This window comes from Rutilus rutilus (assembly GCF_951802725.1).
Source record: "Rutilus rutilus genome assembly, chromosome: 12".
Lineage (NCBI taxonomy): Eukaryota > Metazoa > Chordata > Actinopteri > Cypriniformes > Leuciscidae > Rutilus > Rutilus rutilus.
In genome coordinates this window covers 34493555-34512932 of record NC_140217.1, presented here as the reverse complement: position 1 = coordinate 34512932, position 19378 = coordinate 34493555, and the positions used below count along the sequence as shown (strand labels likewise).

The 19378-nt window shown below is 34.9% G+C and overlaps 1 protein-coding gene across 1 annotated transcript; it reads right to left on the bottom strand.

Annotated features, from left to right (window-relative positions):
- Window positions 1-2883: 2883 nt before the first annotated feature.
- On the bottom strand, window positions 2884-8307 carry oxtrb (oxytocin receptor b). The gene is made up of 3 exons (XM_084426845.1): window positions 8122-8307; window positions 6444-7500; window positions 2884-3285 (listed from the first exon to the last, which is right to left on the bottom strand). The coding sequence occupies exons 2-3, from the start codon at window positions 7363-7365 to the stop codon at window positions 3059-3061; spliced, it is 1149 nt and encodes a 382-aa protein (XP_084282971.1). The 5' UTR covers window positions 7366-7500; window positions 8122-8307; the 3' UTR covers window positions 2884-3058.
- Between the last annotated feature and the right edge of the window lie 11071 nt (window positions 8308-19378).

Genomic DNA, 19378 nt, shown 5'->3' with positions numbered 1-19378 from the left:
GCTTCATAACACAGTAAAGGTTCAATAAATTAAGAGGCTAGACAGCTAGTAGTCATTTAAAATGTTTTAAGACTGTAGTTCGGTAAAATCTGTAAATGATGCTGCATATATATTACCCTTTAAAAGTTAATAATAATAAAATAATACTTTTATTCAGCAATGAGGCATTAAATTGGTCAAAAGTGGCGGTAAAGACCCAGATTTCTATTGCAAATAAATAGATTTTTTTCTTCTTTCACACTTTCCACAAAAAGTCATTTTCAGCATTGAAACTAAAATGAATTTTTTCCCAAAATGACTGTTTTTAATGTATTTTTGAACCAATAAATGCAGCCTTGGTAAGCATATGAAACTTCATTAAAAACATTGAAAAATCTTACCAAACCCATACTTTTTACAATTGAACTTTTTAGCTGGTTTGACAAAGTTTGAGTCTTTATTCAAACATCAGGATATCCATTTTCTTTTTAGTGGTTAATCTCATGGTAAGTCATATCTTTAGGATATTGAAGATAAAAAGAAATAGCATTTGCAACAATGTACTGTCAAGAGAAAACTGAAGAGCACCGCAATAGCACCTTCTTGCAGTAAACTTGTATTTAAACACTAGGTGTCAGTATGTGTTCACTTGTAATCAATGAGGTTTTTAGACAGCACTACGTCTGGCAATTTTTTGAGAGATTGGAAATCATAAACTGTGATTTATCATTTGGCTGAAGAGTTTGTCTAATTATCTGTCAAATAATTGATAATATTGCTTAAATGGATTTTTGCCAAAGGAAGAGTTTAAACTTTTAGTACATTCACAGATTCATAATGAGGTTTTAATGTGCTTCTGTCCCCAGTTAGACTTTAAAGATATGACTGATGGGTCTGTATGAAGTGGTTATATTAGATCATTTATAATTAAAATGCGCAGTCTCTGTTAATGAACCAAACATTATTCCAAGATCGATTTAAATTTAGTCCAAATCCAAATACGTGACCCATTTCATCCCAGTTTAAATTGCATATTTGGCCATGCCATTTCATTCCACAAATAGAAAGCTGTCAGGCCTATTCTTCCGTTCTTGAAAATTAAAAGGTTGGTTTCATATTGAGAATAATTGACTCTTATTTATGTGGGCTCACAACTTCTCATAACCAGGAAAACTGGAATGTATTCTTTAACGCTATAGCCATGGTTTGGAATTGATTGTTTTGTCAGTGAGTGTTCAGATTCTAAATCAGTTGAAAAGGTTGTCATACAAGAAGCAAATACATTTTCCATCAGCAATTTATCATGCTCATTCTCATCCACATCCACAGTCAAATGCACTTATTATAACACAAAGATATTTAATAAATACAATTTTATTCTTTTCAAATGAATCACAGCGACAGCCATGTCTACAAAATACTGATGTGGGAACTGTTGAACATCACAAAAAAAGTCCTCATTTACTCACCCTCACATCCACATCCATATGCCTTCTCTCTAACTGATCTCTGAGCTGCTCTTATCTAACTTTATGAGGAAAGCATTGTGTTACCATGTCGTCAGGCTTCATGAAAGCACCACAAAAGTCACGAGTAATACACTATAGGCTACTCAAAGTCTTCTGAATCCATGCAAAAGCTTTTAATTTAAAGTGATATGTAGGCTACTGTAACCCCATAGCTCTTGGATGTCATTTGTGCACATGCATATCCAAACTCATGACACGTCAGGTTTGAACATTGACTGCAAATGACATTTGGCATGTCTGTTCCTAAAACTATTGCATGGCTTTAGAAGAATATAGCAAAGTTTTGCATTGATTTTGTGATCCACAAATGAAGAGAAAATCAAATGGGTTTAAAAGAATGTGAAAGTGAGTGGAAAAAAACACACATACATTCACATACAAAATGGAAAAAGTGCTCGTTCTGAATTTACGACTTTATAAAGTGTGGTTCATAACTTCATATACTAGAATGAAAGGTGCTGACATGACAAAAGTTAAGAAAGATACGGTCAACAGCTCAAATGCTGTATTTAACTGCAGTGTATTTAAAGCGCTTAAATGTTACCTGGGGCCGGTTGCATAAACTGCTTACTCATAAAAAGTTAAAAAAAAACTTTTTTTTAAGTCAGTAACATAACTGATTAACCCCATAACTAACTAACTGTTAGTCCTTAACACAATGGCTTGATCTGAAAATATAAAGTCTGAAATCGAAGACCTTTTTTTGTATTAGGAGCTTCATAACTCATGCATGCAGGATACAAGCACCTAATTGATGTGAGGATTCTCCATCCAGCAGCTCTCCATTAGCCTACCTCCACTTTTATTTAATATACTTGAACCCCTTTAAACAGAATACATTTCATCCAAAAGCAAGAATCTGTCATTGTGTGAAAATTCTTGTGTAAAATTACAGCATACCGGTTTGGAATGACATGAGTGTGAGTGTTTAATCTAATGGCAGAATTTTCTTTTTTGGTGAACTGTTTCTTTAAGCATACGAAGGCAGAGGATAAAGGCCCGATCACACCAAGGAGGACATTAACTATAATGATAATAACGATAAAGATAGAGAACTAAAAATTATTCGAAATGAATAGCAGAGTCCACACCACAAATATAACGATAATGGCGCTGATGAACGATAAAAACAATGACAGCCAATCAGAATCCATCCTGCTTTAAAGAGCTCGAGCTTTTAATGTGGCAGACATAACTGCAGCAGATGCTAAGAATAAACAGATCGATATCATCCGCTGATGTAGACGCTAATATAGTTATCATTCTATTTATCTTTATAGTTATCGTTATTGGTGTGAACGGGCCTTGAGCGGTTTGGAGAATGCATGGATAGATGTAAATGGCTCCTGTACCAAAAACTGCTACAGGTCAAGCATTATACTTTTGTTAAGATACATATGTTAGGCTGAAGAGGATTGCATGGCTAATGTAGCTGACGTCTACTCTGCACCACACGTGTAAAAATCATATTAATGATTCCTTAGCTTATGTTATCTTCTTGTTCTTTCCATGATGAGTTATATACGAACTGCAGGTATTCCAACTTTCTTTCATGTAGTAGAGCACTGTGTCACACTCTTCTGGCTGCCGGTGTTCCTCATTGCACCCGTGCCCGAATGGCTTTCGGATCTCCACTGCCTCTTACAGCCACAGTGAGATGCCATTAGACAGCGCTGCATGAGATCCCGGAACAGATGACCAGCGAAAAACATGTAGATCCAGGGGTTACAACAGCTGTTTAGACTGGCCAGAAGCATTGCAATGATGAATGCCATAGCTATTAGAGGCAAAATAAAAACAAAAAGTTAGTGACACACAAGTCATGAGACTATTAAATATGAACATTATGTACTTGATTAAAATTACATTGCCTAGACAGACAGACAACCAAAGATCATGTAAAATCTATGTACTTTCTATACAATGCCCTGACAGACAGACAGATAGATAGATAGATAGATAGATAGATAGATAGATAGATAGATAGATAGATAGATAGATAGATAGATAGATAGATAGATAGATAGATAGATAGATAGATAGATAAAACATCATGAAAAAAAAACACTCAAATCTCATCTTGCACCACCAAAACGTAACTCATTTACTGTATTCAACTTGTTTCTGATGACATTTTTTACCCAAGGCAAACCTTAATGTCTTCAATTACTTACAGTATTCTATATCATTTACTTATTATGATCTGCTGCTCTAAAATTGCTGGTGGTACAATGTGAAATAAATGAAGAAATTGCTATAATGGCAAGAATCTGTACCTGTAATCAAATGTTAATGACTAATAAACTGAAATTATATATATATATATAATCATTTAAATCTGTGTATTAATTACACGGTTGATGCTCTGAAAATCATCATTGAACAAAGACAGCAGAATGAGAGTTTCTGTCGGGTCAAGATCTGCAGACTGAATCATAAAAAAAAAAAAAAAAAAGGGGTAGCACTTTATTTTTCAGTCCTGTTTCGCATGTACATACTATGTACTTATCGTAGTAATGACACAACTGGGTAATAACTAGGTACTAACCCTGAACCTACCCCTAAATATAACTTAACCCTTACACAGTATTTGTGTAGGTGCTGTAAGTACATTGCAAGTGCACGTAATGTAAAATAAAGTGCGAAACCAAAAAACCTTAATGACAGCATGATTTATAGCTGTCTCTAAACACACTCTCTGCTCTAAAGTAAGTCTGAAATAAGTTCACATGATGGATTGATAAATGGGTCGGGGGTGGATGTGCACTTTTGTAAAGTAATCATTCTCATAAAAATGAAAAACCATGGTCAATATAATCTGCCATAAGGGAAGAGCAGCATGCAGATTCTTCAGATTCTGTTTCACAGGAAAAAATCAGCACAGCACACTCATGAAAGACATGAGCATAGTAATGATTAAAATAATGATCAAATGTTCTAATATAATAATCATTTTTGGATGAGCTATACTTTATGTGAGACTTTAATATCTAATTTAATCTCTATCGTCCTTTCAATGCCTATCGGATATTATTTTGAATCCGATTATTTTAAATGCATTGTCCTATATAGATAATTCTTTCAGCTAATAAATTTAAAGCCTAGACTTTGAGAAGGAGAAAAGTGTCATCTTAATGCAGTGTTTCTTAAGAAAGAATCTATTTTATAAAATCTCTCATCTGTTTCTTTAAACATGATTTGAAACCTATGTATTATGTTTATGAACACTAGTGAGAATATACTTCTATTGCGTTCTATTGCACAAGTATAGTTTCTTTGTTTTCTTTTTTCATAAGAAACATGGTTTATGTTATTAATCTTAAATAAAAATTCAGAATCCACATTTTCAATGTAGTCTTTTGCAGCAGGCCACTTTATGCACATTTAGCATCTTGATTGCACTCATTTTCACCCGTCTAACTTTACTGTGGAGGAGTAATGCAGAAGAGGGGTGGAAAAGGATATATGTAGCAGATGGATCCTTTGCCGTTTGTCTTCATATGGGCCTTGTGGGTTTGACAACAGCACTAGACCTCCTCACAAATTATGTTAAGAAATTACACGGAAATGGCACTCCTAAAGATCTTGTCAGGATAAATAGGATCGCTTTGATGTCATGCTACATTTACTTGACCAAAACCACCTGAGGGTGTTTAAGCTTTGAACCGCTATAACTTGTTTTCATCTTTCTCTGTCTCTATTTTATTCCGAAATATATTTTTGGATTCGTTAGAGCACAATTTTCATGAAGTTAAATAGAGATGACTGTAGAGGAATGGGGGAGAATGCCATTACAATGAAGAGCACGAAACATCTTGTTGTAGTGCCATCTTGTATATATGAAACATCTTTTTGTATTGCCACATAATAGATTTCTCAAGCTTTTTGAAACTCATAGACCAGAAAGTTGGATAACCTACAGATTAGTATTTATATTTATTCATACTATTCAAAACACTGTAAATATTTATTCTGACTAAACCCAACTGTGACCTTATACTTTTATACTATTTTCATATTTTTATTCTTAGAATTTGTATTACTATGTTTCTTGTTGTATTTTTGTATTTGTATATGTCCACTGGAAGCTTCAGTGCCAAGAAAAATTCCTTGTGTGTGCAAGCACACTTGGCAATAAAGCTCTTCTGATTCTGATTCTGATTCTGAGATTACATGGATGTAAATTGTTTTTATGACTGTTTGAGGGCAAGATCTAGGACTGCCTTGATGGGCCAAAAAAAGTATTCAAGGGTTCCCAATAAATTTCCATGCATGGTCTTACCAGTAGTTTATAAGGATTTCTTTAAAAAATATATATAAATATGAGCATATGATGCATAACTAAATATATATATATATATATATATATATATATATATATATATACTTTTTTTTTCTTCTTCTTTTTTTTTTTTTTTTAATTTACGCCAAATACAAAAATTATATTTATGACTTTGTAAGGCACAAATTCGCTGTTATTTCCAGGTTTCCCATGACTGTTGGAACATCGCGAATAATCACATCTAACATAAAAGTTTGTGTTTCTATAATATATGTGTGTGTACATATAATATGTGTGTGTGTGTGTGTGTGTGTGGCTATGCACATATACGTGTGTGTGCATGTATATACACATTATATAAACACAAACTTTTATGTTAGACGCGATTATTCGCAATTAATCGATTTGACAGCACTATTCAGCATTTGACAGCATAATTTTCATTGCTTTAGATAGCCAAATATCAATCCAAGTATATTTTTGGTGAAATATTTTGCTTAAAAACGTGCTTGTATTATATTTGCTTAAAACAAATGGTTTTAAATATGTTAGTGATAAGTTTTACTAATGATATAACAATAACCCTACGTTGCATTAAAATGTTTAGTCTAGGCACATTTTATGACCTGTTGATCAACAAAATTTCCACGAACCTTCTCTTGGAGCCATTGGATCCCAGGCTGACCACATCTGAACGAAGAAAAACGGCGTCCAGCAGATAATATAAGCCAGGACGATCACAAACGTCATTTTCACCGTCCTGATCTTAGCTTTGGAGATCAACTTGACGCTGCTGACGCGGGAGAGCGCGGTGCCCTTGGCGGGTCGCGGGGTCAGCGACAGGCACTGATTGCGTCGGGTCTTCAGCTTAAAGTTTTGCCATATTTTATAACTAATTAGTCCATAACAAACGCTTAAAATAGCTACAGGAATGATATAGATGGTGAGACTAATCCATGTGACGTAAGCCTTTGCGCCCCAGGGCTGAACAAAATCCCCCCAACAGTCGAAAACCCCATCACCCACTTCTCTGAGAGAGAAGATGTAAATCTGTGGTAAACTGAAGAGCAGGCTTATAATCCAAGAGGCCAAAACATAAAAACGGTCCCTTCGACGGCGCAAGGATAGCAGAGGCTGCCATATAGCCAAACATCTGTCGATAGACATCAGCACGAGCATGTAAGTGGACGCGAACATGCCAACCACCTGTAGGTACTTCACCAGGCGGCACAAAAAGTCTGGTCCATAAAAGCGAAAGGTGATGTCCCAGATAAGCTGGGGAAGAACTTGAAAAACCGCCACCACCAGGTCAGCAATGCTCAGGTGTTTCATAAAATAGTACATTCGCGATTGACCGTGTTTACTCGTCTGGATAGCCACAAGGACGCACAGGTTGCCGGCGAGCGCCAGCAGCAGAATACACACAAGGACGGTTACTTCGACTTTAGCCACTTCTTCGTTGCGCTTGAGAGGGTTTACGGTTTGGTTCGATCCACTGCTGTCGTTTCCCCTGCTTGAATTCACCCAGGAGTCGTTGAAGTGCCAGAGAATCACGTCTTTCAGCAGGCTCTCCATTGTGCGTAAAATGCGCGAATGAGCGCGCTTTGTAGCGGCTCTCAGGCGCTATATATCGTGACACATGAGTCGAAGGATGCCGTTATGATGGGCAATTAGCAGTAAGTGTCGATGACAAAAATTAGGTCCAGTTCACTGCAAAATAAACGTTAATTAAGATGTTTAAAATTATCTCAAAGTGGTTGATTTTTTTCAAAGACAATTTCAATCATTTTAAGACGCTATCTGTCTTGTGAAACCCAAATTTATGTCTTTATATCGCAGTTAGCTTACTGCCAACTATCTTGAAAACCTTTTAAACAAAACACTACAGTTTTTATGAGATATATTTGTAATATAAAAAGTTATAATAACGACGGTGTTTATGTTTTGTCAATGTTCCGACTGACGAGGATACTGACACTGTTCCTATAGTAACCTCGAACGTGATTACTTTTCGCGTGCGTCTATTCACAGTCAGGTCAACAACAACAAAAAAAACCTGATTAACTTTTAAGGGTTAATGAAATATTCGAAAAGCCAATTTAAACTTACATACATGCATGTAAATATAATACTACTTAAAAACAGCCTTTTGTTTTCACATTACCACAGAGCATAAACAATATTTATTATTAACCACGCTATTTAAATTTGAATTTTAATAGGAAATAATAATACTAGGTGACTATGATATAAATTAATATTATAGAATTTTAAACATTCATATTATTGTGACAATTACAGTAAAAAAAAAAAAAAAAAAAAAACACCTACCTGAAATGTATTTCGGAAGAGATTCATTCTTTATGTCTTGGTTTGAAATGGAAGTATTGCTCATAGCAAAACTGCAGCGTTTATTTTCTCCTATGGGTTCTGGGATACAGCAGGTCTGTCTGCACAAACCTGAAAGCAGAGCACAGTTATATGCGACTGCACTGGGTGGATTTGTCCTGCTGCACTTACACATTTCTACCACTGAGTGCCTTTGTGCTTTGCTAGATTAATATTTACCATGCAGAAACAATAAGCATCTAACATGTAGCAATTTCCCAGTATACTATGACAATATGCTCTGCTTTTGGGGCACATTGTCAGAAAAGTTCAGTGTGTGTTATCTTTTCTCCTGAGCAATAATAGTAGGGAAGTTCAAAAGCTGTTTTGACCTTAAAGGGATAGTTCACCCACAAATGAAAATTATGTCATTAATTACTCACCCGGTGAATCCCATGTTCAGTTCTGTCCTTTCATTGCATTTTCCACTGCTCTAAATATTAGTTTCCATTGTTTCTGAGAAACACTGACTTCTTCCTCATGACTTGCATGTCTTTCACTTAATGCCCTGTCAGGTACAGTATAGAGTCTGCCAGCTGAAAATAAATCCAGTTTAGATGCATAAGAGTTTCAGGACACTTTCCACTGTTTACTTGAGTTAAACTTTGCCACAGCCAGTTTGGCCACTGATTAAAATGTATAACCGGTCATACATATTGATTAAAATATTCCTGCTTGGACAAACCCAAACCAAGATCAGTCAAGTTGTTTTTGACTGACATTTCAGAATATGAGCGGCTGAATTTAAAACAGTGAGGGGGGAAAATGGCCTGAGAAACGTGTCTGCTGGGTTACTGCGACAAGAAACAAACATTTATTTAACAATGAATCTGTGCTCCAATTATTTTTCAAGGCTAATAATATTCACATCAATTCCTTATTTAGCCAACTCTCGGAAGTTGAACACTGTTTTCATACAGACAGAAAAAAATATTCAGGGAGTTCACACGCAAATAGTTTCTTTCCTGACAAATGGAGGATGTAACCCCTCCGATACACCTCCATGTTGTTTTCCCCAATACATTTATGAAAACGTCCTTGTGGAATTCTTTGTAGAAAACAGGAATCACAAAAGACTTTTTTCGCCCTGTTTGTTAATGAAATTACGAACACAGTTATACATTACCAAGTCAGACAATTTGAAATAATTATATAAGTTGCACCATGAATGGTAATTATGATGTCACTCTTGCAATAAGCCTCGACAAAGAGAACACGTATAATAAACCACTGATTAGCACTATGATTGCACATCATCCTGAGTATCTTGCTGAAAAGACCAGATTAGACCAGCATGAATTTCTAACATGATGATAATGGTTGAGCTGGTGGGAAGTTGGGAACACCATAATTTAAAACTTAAAGCATGTTGGTCACCAGGTATGTACAGTGTATCTTATTAAAGGCGGCTACCTGACTCAAAACAATTCTATTTTGGTTTGCATTGTCTGAACATTTCATCATCAAGTTCAAGGTCAACTGGAATTTTCTATTGAAAATATACAATTTGTGAAATGAATGTGTTTTTTTTTTTTTTAAGAAATACTTATTCAGCATTAAATTCATCAAAAGTGACACTAAAGACATTTATAATGTTACAAAAGATGTTACAAAGTGCTTTGTGTTCAAATAAAACTTTCTATTCATCAAAGAAAGAAAACTGAACAGAACTGTTTTCAACATTGATCATAATACAACATTTTCTTGAACACCAAATCAGCATATTAGAATGATTTGACATTGAAGACTGGAGTAATGATGCTGAAAATTCAGCTTTGCCATCACAGGAATAAATTACATTTTAAAATATATTAAAATGGAAAACAGTTATTTTAAATTGTAATAATATTTCACACTATTTTACACTATAGCGAGCATTTTTCTTCCAAAAACATGAACAAATTCTACCAGCCCCAGTGAATTTAGACCTCTGGCTTATTAAAACTGTCTCTGTATGAATAATGTGCTAACAGTCCGTACAAGTATTTCAATGCTTAGAAGAACAGAGAAAATGTAGGTTACACTTTATTTTAAGGTGACGTAGTTACATTGTACTTACTCAAATAAGCACTGATTAATATTAATTTACTACATATACTTACTATAGAGTTACGGATAGGGTCTGGGTTTGGTTTAGGGCATAGTTCGAATTACAGGGGGTATAAAGGGACAGAAATATCAGTTTTGGGGGGGTCAGATCATTTTTCTGATATTGTGAAAAAATATAATTACAGTTACAATACAAGTCAACTCCTATTTTCACTGTAGGAACATTTTAATGTAAAGCGATTTCAGACACCCCTATTGTGGACCGTACCATTTTTAACCACCGTGGGAGATAGAGAACGACTTCAACTTCTCAAGCAAGTGTCAACGTTAAATGACAAAACGCTAGTTTCATGAAGTATCATTCTTTTCAACATTCCTTATTTGTATATTCAAAAATATTTTAAATAATCTAATTTAATACAGTTATAATTTTTCAATGTAAATTATTTAATTTTATTGGTAACAGCCTAGTGTCTAATTATTTTAATTGAATATATTTATTAAAATGTAAGAATTTGAAATGAAAGATGGAGCATACATTTAATAAAATTAGGGGAAAATGCCCTTTATAAAGGTACAAAAAATTATTCTGAGTGTTTTCAAACAGTGATGTAATGAAACATTGACAATTTAAGCTTGAAGGGAGTAAAGCCTCTGTTTAGGCTATTAAGGAAATGTAATTTTGCCAAAAGAAGAAATAAATGTTCATTTTAAATCAGCCTACTTCAGTGTGATATGTTACCATATTATCATGCTTAACACTAAGAATTAGAATTATTGTAATGTGATGATCAGATGCAGATATCTAAATCAAAGAATATAGGCGGTTTGCGGGTGGATTATTTATTTTTAATAGTGGATTCGGGTGACTCAAAGTGCACCAGATTAATGAATTTATCTTTAAAATGTACAAAATTTTCTTCCGGGGGGGCATGCCCCCAGACCCCCCTAGAGATACCAAGCTCCACCAACAGAAAAATGTGGGAAACACATGTAAGGCTATATGATGGTCAACGAAAAATACATATTTAATTATCTTATTATTAAAATACATTATTATGATTTTACCACCTCCGCCTCATTTTGAGCCAGGAAAACCCCTGAAATAAGCAATAGGCTTCTTGTAAAGGTATTACTTTTACTAGTAATTAGAATGGTATTTCAGTGCACTTAACTTCTAACGTTTGGGAGTTGATCAAAACAGTTCTCTTTTGGATATATAATAACAATGAGATATTCTGTAGCCTACTGATTATCAGTTTTTCGCATGTTTAGACCTTGTATGTGTGTTGCACAACACATGTTGCACTTGGCGATCACGGTGGGGATTGATATGGTAGTGGACCATGATGGTCATAGAAGGAGTGAAGGAGCAGTACCCCCCAATTATGGTGGGGTAATTCGCACTCTGGTTTAGGGTTAGTTACTTGTAATTTTGCATAATTTACTGTTTTCCTAATAAGTACACGTAGTAACGTTAAAATAAAGTTGCCAAAATGTAATGAGGCTTTCTCATCAAACTGATGAGAAAAATCAGTTTGTTTACATTACTGGTTAACACCAAGATTTATACGCATTGTTAGTCTAAATCTTCATTGGCACAAAAAGCGCATACTTGTACTGCAATCAGGATTTGCCTTAGGAGAGAGCAGTTTAGGAAAACCACACATCTCAGGGGAAGAAATGTTTTTTCCTTTAGATAAAGAGGTTGATTCTGCAATAGTGGCACAGTTGTGTGAACCATTCTGAACATTTTGTCCCTCACTTCTCCACACAGCTTCAAATTTCAAAACCGGTTTTCATACAAATGGAATATTTATCAAATTGAGCAGTTTGGGCTTTAAACGCTCCATCTTTACAAATTGATAAAATGCAAATACAGAGGCAGAGAATGAAGGAAATTGTTGTATATTCCGGAGTTGGAGAGATGTTTATTGCTTTGGAGACTGAATACTAATCACTGTAATGCTGAGTACACATGCCACGCTCCATCCACTGCACAAATGACAAGAAAATAGACAGGACAAGACTACACACAGGATAATTACACCTGTGTGTGACTGTACTTTTGGTTCCTGATAACCATAATTACATAGAACCTCAAACAGCAAACACCTTCAAGAAAAGAAAGGTACAACGGTTTTCTGAGCCAGTGATTTTCAAAGATCAAACTGCTGCAAACCTTGATGATACAGATCAGTACATTTCCAACAATGATTTTGTCCAAATTGGTTTGATCTCTACTTCAAAGCATTGGTTGCACTATGCCTTCAGTTCAGGACCTTTACAGGTTTGCAAGAAGAGTGACATCTTTCAGTCTCTATACATTACAAGATGTATTTCAAAACCATCACAGAAAAGAAAAAAACAGTCACAACCAGCATAAAATCAGCTGCACTTTGATCATTAGAAATCTATTGAGTATATTCAGGATCATTTACATTCATTCAGACATCCAACAGCGCATGTGCGTTAAAACTGCGAGGAGGATTTTTCTTGAAACTCTCCCAAACAACATGTGGGGATGTAGGGGTTGCTTGATTTTTTTTAAAAAATTTGGCTTTCTGACCCCCAAGACTCAAGTAATCTCTGCAATTTTCCATCTGTGATCCTTGAAGAGTCTTTGGCCACTCAAACTTTCCTCCTCACCGTCCATTAAGACAATATAGACACATGTCCTCTTCCAGGCAGATTCGTAACATCTTTAGTTGATTGGAACTTCTTAATTATTGCCCTGATGGTCAAAATGGGGATTTTCAATTCTTTAGCTATTTTCTTACAGTCAGTTTCTATTTTGTGAAGCTCAACAATCTTTTGCTGCACATCAGAACTATATTCTTTGGTTTTACTCATTGTGATGGATGATTAAGGGAATTTGGCCTTTGTGTATTCGTCATATTTAAACTCCTGTGAAACAAGAAGTCATAGCTGGACAATTTCATGTTCCTAGTCACCCTGGTGTGCTAAATAAAGGTAAATATTAATGAGAATATACTTCAGAGATATTTTACTCATAAAAAATTCTAGGGGTGCCAATAATTGTGGCCGACGTGTTTTGGAGAAAAACGTTTATTTCAAAATGTGATTTACCCCCCAATTTCAATTCTTTTACTTCAATGAAAGGTTCGATTTTTGCGAATTTTTTGAATGAAAGATCAAAAGGATAAACAATGCAGGTTTATGTTTTTTACAACCATTTTTGATCATATTTTCCAGGGGTGCCATTAATTCTGTCCACCACTGTATATTATCTGTGTGTATCCCACACTGTATGGCATCTAGAACAAAGAAGCTGCTCTCAGAGTCAAATATATTATGAGTGTAAATTTGATTGGCCAATGAGCTTCATTCTGCATTTTGATTCTAACTGCATTGCTTTCTATTATGCTGCCTGAAGTCTTTGGAGCAATAAACAGCCATTTTGCAGGAGGCCTAAATCACTGGCCATAAAATCACATGAAATCACATTAAGTGAATGAGTGTATAATGGAAAAAAACACACATCTAGCCTGGCACTCTGAGAAACATGTGAAAAGAACATATATGCATTTAGATTTTTACATTTTCTGAAGAATCCGTCGTTATGCTAGGACGTTGCTGTGCAGTTGCTAAGGTGTTGAGTGGTTGCTAGGGTGTTATGGGTGGTTACTGGCCTATGTCAAGTTTATTTATATAACACTTTATAATACAGTGTTTCAAGTCAGCTTTACAGTGATAAACAGGAAAATTATTAAATTAAATTCAGCTCTGAGAAGACAGTCACATTTTCAAAGTGGCGATTCTGTATGAATTTGTACAATGTGATTCGTATGGAAATAAAAACAAAACAAAAACATAAGCATGAAGGTCCACCCCTAACCCCAGTCGTCAGTGGGGCTCACGCAGATTGTATGAAAACATATGAATGAGATTGTACTAACGCATATGAATTAACCACTAATTTTCCAAAATGTAAAATAGTTATGAATTGACATGAGAATATGGCACATCTCTCCTCAGTAAACTGCATGATTTGAGGTCAGGTATTCACACGAGTTATCAGCATGAACAGTGAGGGGACCAGTGACGCACCAAAGTTTAATACTTAAAATAGGGGCTTTGAAATATCTCAAGCAAGCGCCACTAATGATAGCAATAAAGACCTCTGAATTTTCAGTATCAAAGCAATCAGATCCTGTGGTCTGTATCCTGCCGGGCCAAATCTGCTCTTCATTGTACCGTTTAGCTCTGGTTTTTGTCTGCTTGAAAATGTATTAACAGAAAAAAACAAGAACAATGAAACTGAACTAAACTAGAGTGATTAAACACTATATGTCATGGGAAAAGTTTCTTCATCATATTTGAGAAACTCTGCTAAAGCCGGACAGGACAGATCCATCTGGGCCTCATCATTGCATGCGTATGGATTACAGTTTGGGGTTTGAGGAGGCATCAACTGCGCTCTGTTTTATATTGTACAGTGTGTACCTTACTGTCAATCACGTAATCCGTAGCCATGAGCCAGAACAAGCACACTCCACGCTCCTGTGTTCCTGCATTTTAGGGTGAAAATATTTGGTTTAACTTAGATTTTGAGATTTGTAACAGTTCGTAAAACCAAAACAAACAATGCATGAGTCAAGTATCAACATTCAGGGTAAGCAGATGTTTTTTGGATAAAATGGGTCAAATAAATAAATAAAAGAAATGAGACGTTCTCAAATTGGTTTTTAAAGATTGTTAATATGCTTTTGTTCAGCAAGGATGCATTAAATTAATCAAAAGTGACAGTAAAGATTATTACATTGTTGCAAAAGTTTTCTATTTTAAATAAATGCTGCTTTTTTTAACAAGTTTCCACAAAAATATGAACTCTTTTCAACACTGATAATAATAAGAGATGTATTTTGAGCACCGAAGCAGCATATTAGAATGATTTCTGAAGGATCATGAGACACTGAAAAGATGGAGTAATGATGCTGAAAATTAAGGAATAAATTACATTTTAAAAATATATTTCTGTATACGTTTCTGTTTACTGCCACCTTGGTGAGCATTAAAGACCTCTTTCAAAAACATTAAAAAAGCCCAAACTTTTGACTGTTAGTGTATCCGCCTTTTACAGGCTCACTTGTGTTTAACTGAATGCGCAAGGAGGAATGAGGAGAATTTGACCTTTCCAAATACATTTCACATTATCCATATCTTTACATCTTCATAATCCCGAAGGGTTCAAGTTGTGACTGTTGATAATGTACAGTAAAACCAGTCAGTAAAAACCAACAGAAGCATAAACTACCTGAAAAGGGAAACATTCGTGCTTGGAAAATCTTGTGAAACTCCCATGAGAAATGGTATTTGAGAAATGAGGTATCTCACTGAGTGTAATGCACAGATCTGAAGCTGAAACACATACTGTTCTTATTGGATTAAGCTTAAAGCCTGACAATGTGCGTGCATGCGCGTGTGTGTGTGCGCTCAACAGCGCATGAGAGCTGTGTTGACGTGCGAGTGAGCAGTAAAAGCAGTAGATGGTGTACACGTGCAGACTTTCACACCTGTGTACTTAAATCCACAATTACAATCATTCTTCCAGGGACAGGACAATCAGCGTCCATTTTTCTATAATGGATAGTAAATTTTAGCCCTCTCACACTTTCTCTCTTTCCGCACAATATAACAAAACCCAATGCCCCCTTGTAAATGCCAGTACAAGTCATATTCCCTGAATGAGAGCTGCAAGATTTTCACATTTGCAGAAAACATGTTTTCTTAATCAAAATCAGAATATTGTTACAGACTGCTCTTAGGTGACTCATACATACTCAGGAGATTTAATCCTTAATTTTGTGGTATAAAAAAAACAAAAAACAGTCCGAATATTCAGATTTATGTGATTTGAGGCTCTAAGTTTATCAGAAAACAAGTACATAGCCATTCCATAAATTAACAAAAACTCATTTGTGCATTTGTAATCATATTGCTTTCAATGTACAGTTTCTGTAGCAAAGCATTTATGTAACACAACTGTGCTATTAACCAGATGAAAGGTCAACAGTCTTTTGAATTTGTTGAGAGATGGAAAAATCAGTGTTTATGAGCAGCCAGTAGCATTTGCTCAGAGTGGACAGTCATCTCATCTGGCCATCTTAAGTGCTGTAATCTGTTTAAGATCCATAAACGTGTTTCAGGACGAGGAAACAACGTGACCTTTTGTAAATGCTCTCTGTAGCTGTAGGTAATACAGACATTTGTTTTCCAAAGAAGTGGGATTTAAAATAAATACATAAGTTAAAAAAAAGATTATATATATATATATATATATATATATATATATATATATGAAGAGTTCAGATGAAAAAGCCTCTAAGTGCCGTCTGAAATTTTCTTCTAGAATGATCATTTTTATCAAGCTCGTATATTTAAGTTCAGTAATTTCACTTAAATGGCATTGAAAATGACCTATTAATTGTCATTTAAGTGAAATTACTGAACTTAAATTTACGAGTTTGATAAAAATGATCATTCTAGAAGAAAATTTCAGATGGCACTTAGAGGCTTTTGCATCTGAACTCTTCATATATACACACAATTATATTTAGTTTTATATATTATTTATTTAATAAATAACAGATGTGTTCAACCAACATTTTTTATACAAAATATTTGTTTGTGTTTTAGGAAACCTGTTTGAAGATTTCATTATTTTTGCAGTTCTGATTATTGCCACTAGAGGGACAAAAAACACTGTTTCTGTTTTCTTTCTTGCCTTTTGTTTTTATGGAGAGACCATGTGTCCAGGAACGCCATCCGACTTTAATACCCACAGTATGATGCTTGAGAACCCAAAAGGTCAACAACAAAAAATTGGTCAGCAAGTAACCAAAACTCCCAGAGTCAATAATCCACAAAACTGGCCAGAGACCAGATGTGAAGCTGATCAGTGTCACCTGAACAAGTTGGCAAAAAATCTTACTTCACTTTCATTATTAAAAGCTTTTATGTTATGTGTAAGCAATCTGACATTGTACCCCATACCACAGGCCTCCAATTGGATTTCAGGCCACTTTTTTCCCAGTTTGTATTACAGAAACAATGAGATTTGAAACCATCCTCTTTATTTCCTCCCAAGTACCTCAAATTAAATCATACCGATCTAACTAGAGGCATTAAATCAATCTTCTTGGAGATTCATTAATTGAGATTTGCATCAGATATTTAGACAAGGCAGACTTCAAGAAGTGACAACACTTTCTCTCATCAGTTTAAATGTATTGGCAGACCCAAAATGAAGATGTGTGTATTTCTGTCAGGGTCTGACAGGAGTTACACAGTACATGTTCAGAATGTGGTAGATGTGAATAAATAATGCATAACAGCAAAAGAACATTGAGAGTCATACTGCACCAGATAAAAATGGAACGAGGAAAGATGAAGGAACGTATTTTGTTTTTGACATGTAAAAGCACCGGTGGTGCTTTAAAAGTTGATTGATTTTAGAAAGGGAGTTAAGTCTTATATATATTTATCACCTGTGCAGTTCAGGATAGAAAATACAATCAGTCGTGCTGATCTGACTTCTCCCTGCCTAGAACAGACTGTTCCTTGGAGTGTTCGAAAAGCCTTTCTATTGCACAAACAATTAACATCAGAAGAACTTTTGAAGGTGTTCTGGAAACATGTTTCTTCATTTGCATAACCTGATATACTGGTAGGCTACAGTATAGTGTGCACGGGTTGATAAGAGAAGAAATTCAAGGCCAAGCGCAGGTTGCTTCAGTTTATTGTATTTATATTTAAAGAACTATATGAAGAGTTCAGATGCAAAAGCCTCTAAATGCCATCTGAAATTTTCTTCTAGAATGATCATTTTTATCAAGCTTGTATATTTAAGTTCAGTAATTTCACTTAAATGACAATTAATAGGTCATTTTCATTGGTATTTAAGTGAAATTACTGAACTTAAATAAACAAGCTTGATAAAAATGATCATTCTAGAAGAAAATTTCAGATGGCATTTAGAGGCTTTTGCATCTGAACTCTTCATATATATATATATATAATAGATATATATCTTTCAATAGAAAGTTCAAAAGAACAGCACAGTTTAATGCTTCCTTGCTGAATAAAACTATTCATTTCTTTATATATATATATATATATAAGAAATGAATCAAAAAATCTTGAAAAAAAAAATTGTATCATGATTACCACAAAAATATCAAGCAGCACAACTGTTTTAAACATTCATAATTATAAAAAAAAAATTCTCGAGCATCAAATCATCAATAATTTCTGAAGGACAATGTGACACTGAAGACTAGAGTGATGATGCTAAAAATTCAGATTTGCCATCACAGGAATACATATGACCACATATGAATTTATGATACACATATACTCACACATACATACGTATATGTGCACACGACACATACAGTATATGGTTACATGCAATTCTTACTACCTCCAGATGTGGTTTGAATGATCAGATCTTTACACTTTTAAAGAGACATGATCAGGTCATAACACATTTACACCTGTATTTAGCCTATCCTAATGTGACCCTAAATATTGTAACTATAAAAATCCTATACCAAGAACATTCTCATTCAAGAATATTTACACAGGCATTGAAGGGCTGAGGATGAATTGCCCCATTTCAACAAGATACATAAATATCTTGAAGCTCTACAAAGGAGATGTCTTACAGGTTTTTGAGACCAGCAGGAGCCTGGGAAATACATCTTGGCAGATGAAGGCTTCACCACCAAAGGGAATTTCCAGTGGTAGAGGAATACTTATAAATGAATGTGCTGAGAATGCATAAAATAAACAGCCAAGATAATACTTTTGTGAACAGAGCTAAATCTATAAGACTAGATTAGAGTACATACAAAAAAGGAATACTCACAATCACCCATCATCATTGTGCAAACATAAAATGAAATGAGGATCAGAATCAGCCACTATATTTTCACTACCAAACATGGTTAATTTGTGTAAGTGAACCCTTTTATGTTCAGCATAAATTCAATCCGCAGTCAAATCATTCTTGATAAGTGTATAACAAATCCGTCTTGTCGCTGCCAAATGCCAGCGGGATTTTGGTCACGGTGGTCTGACTATTTACAATGTCGAAGAGATGTCAAAAGATCTGATCGCTATTCGT

Excerpts from the sequence above, each read along its gene's own strand:
- oxtrb (XM_084426845.1), bottom strand. The coding sequence starts at position 7,365 with ATGGAGAGCCTGCTGAAAGACGTGATTCTCTGGCACTTCAACGACTCC. Across the intron at positions 3,286-6,443 it reads TCCAATGGCTCCAAGAGAAG|CTATGGCATTCATCATTGCA; the intron begins GTTCGTGGAAAT and ends TGCCTCTAATAG.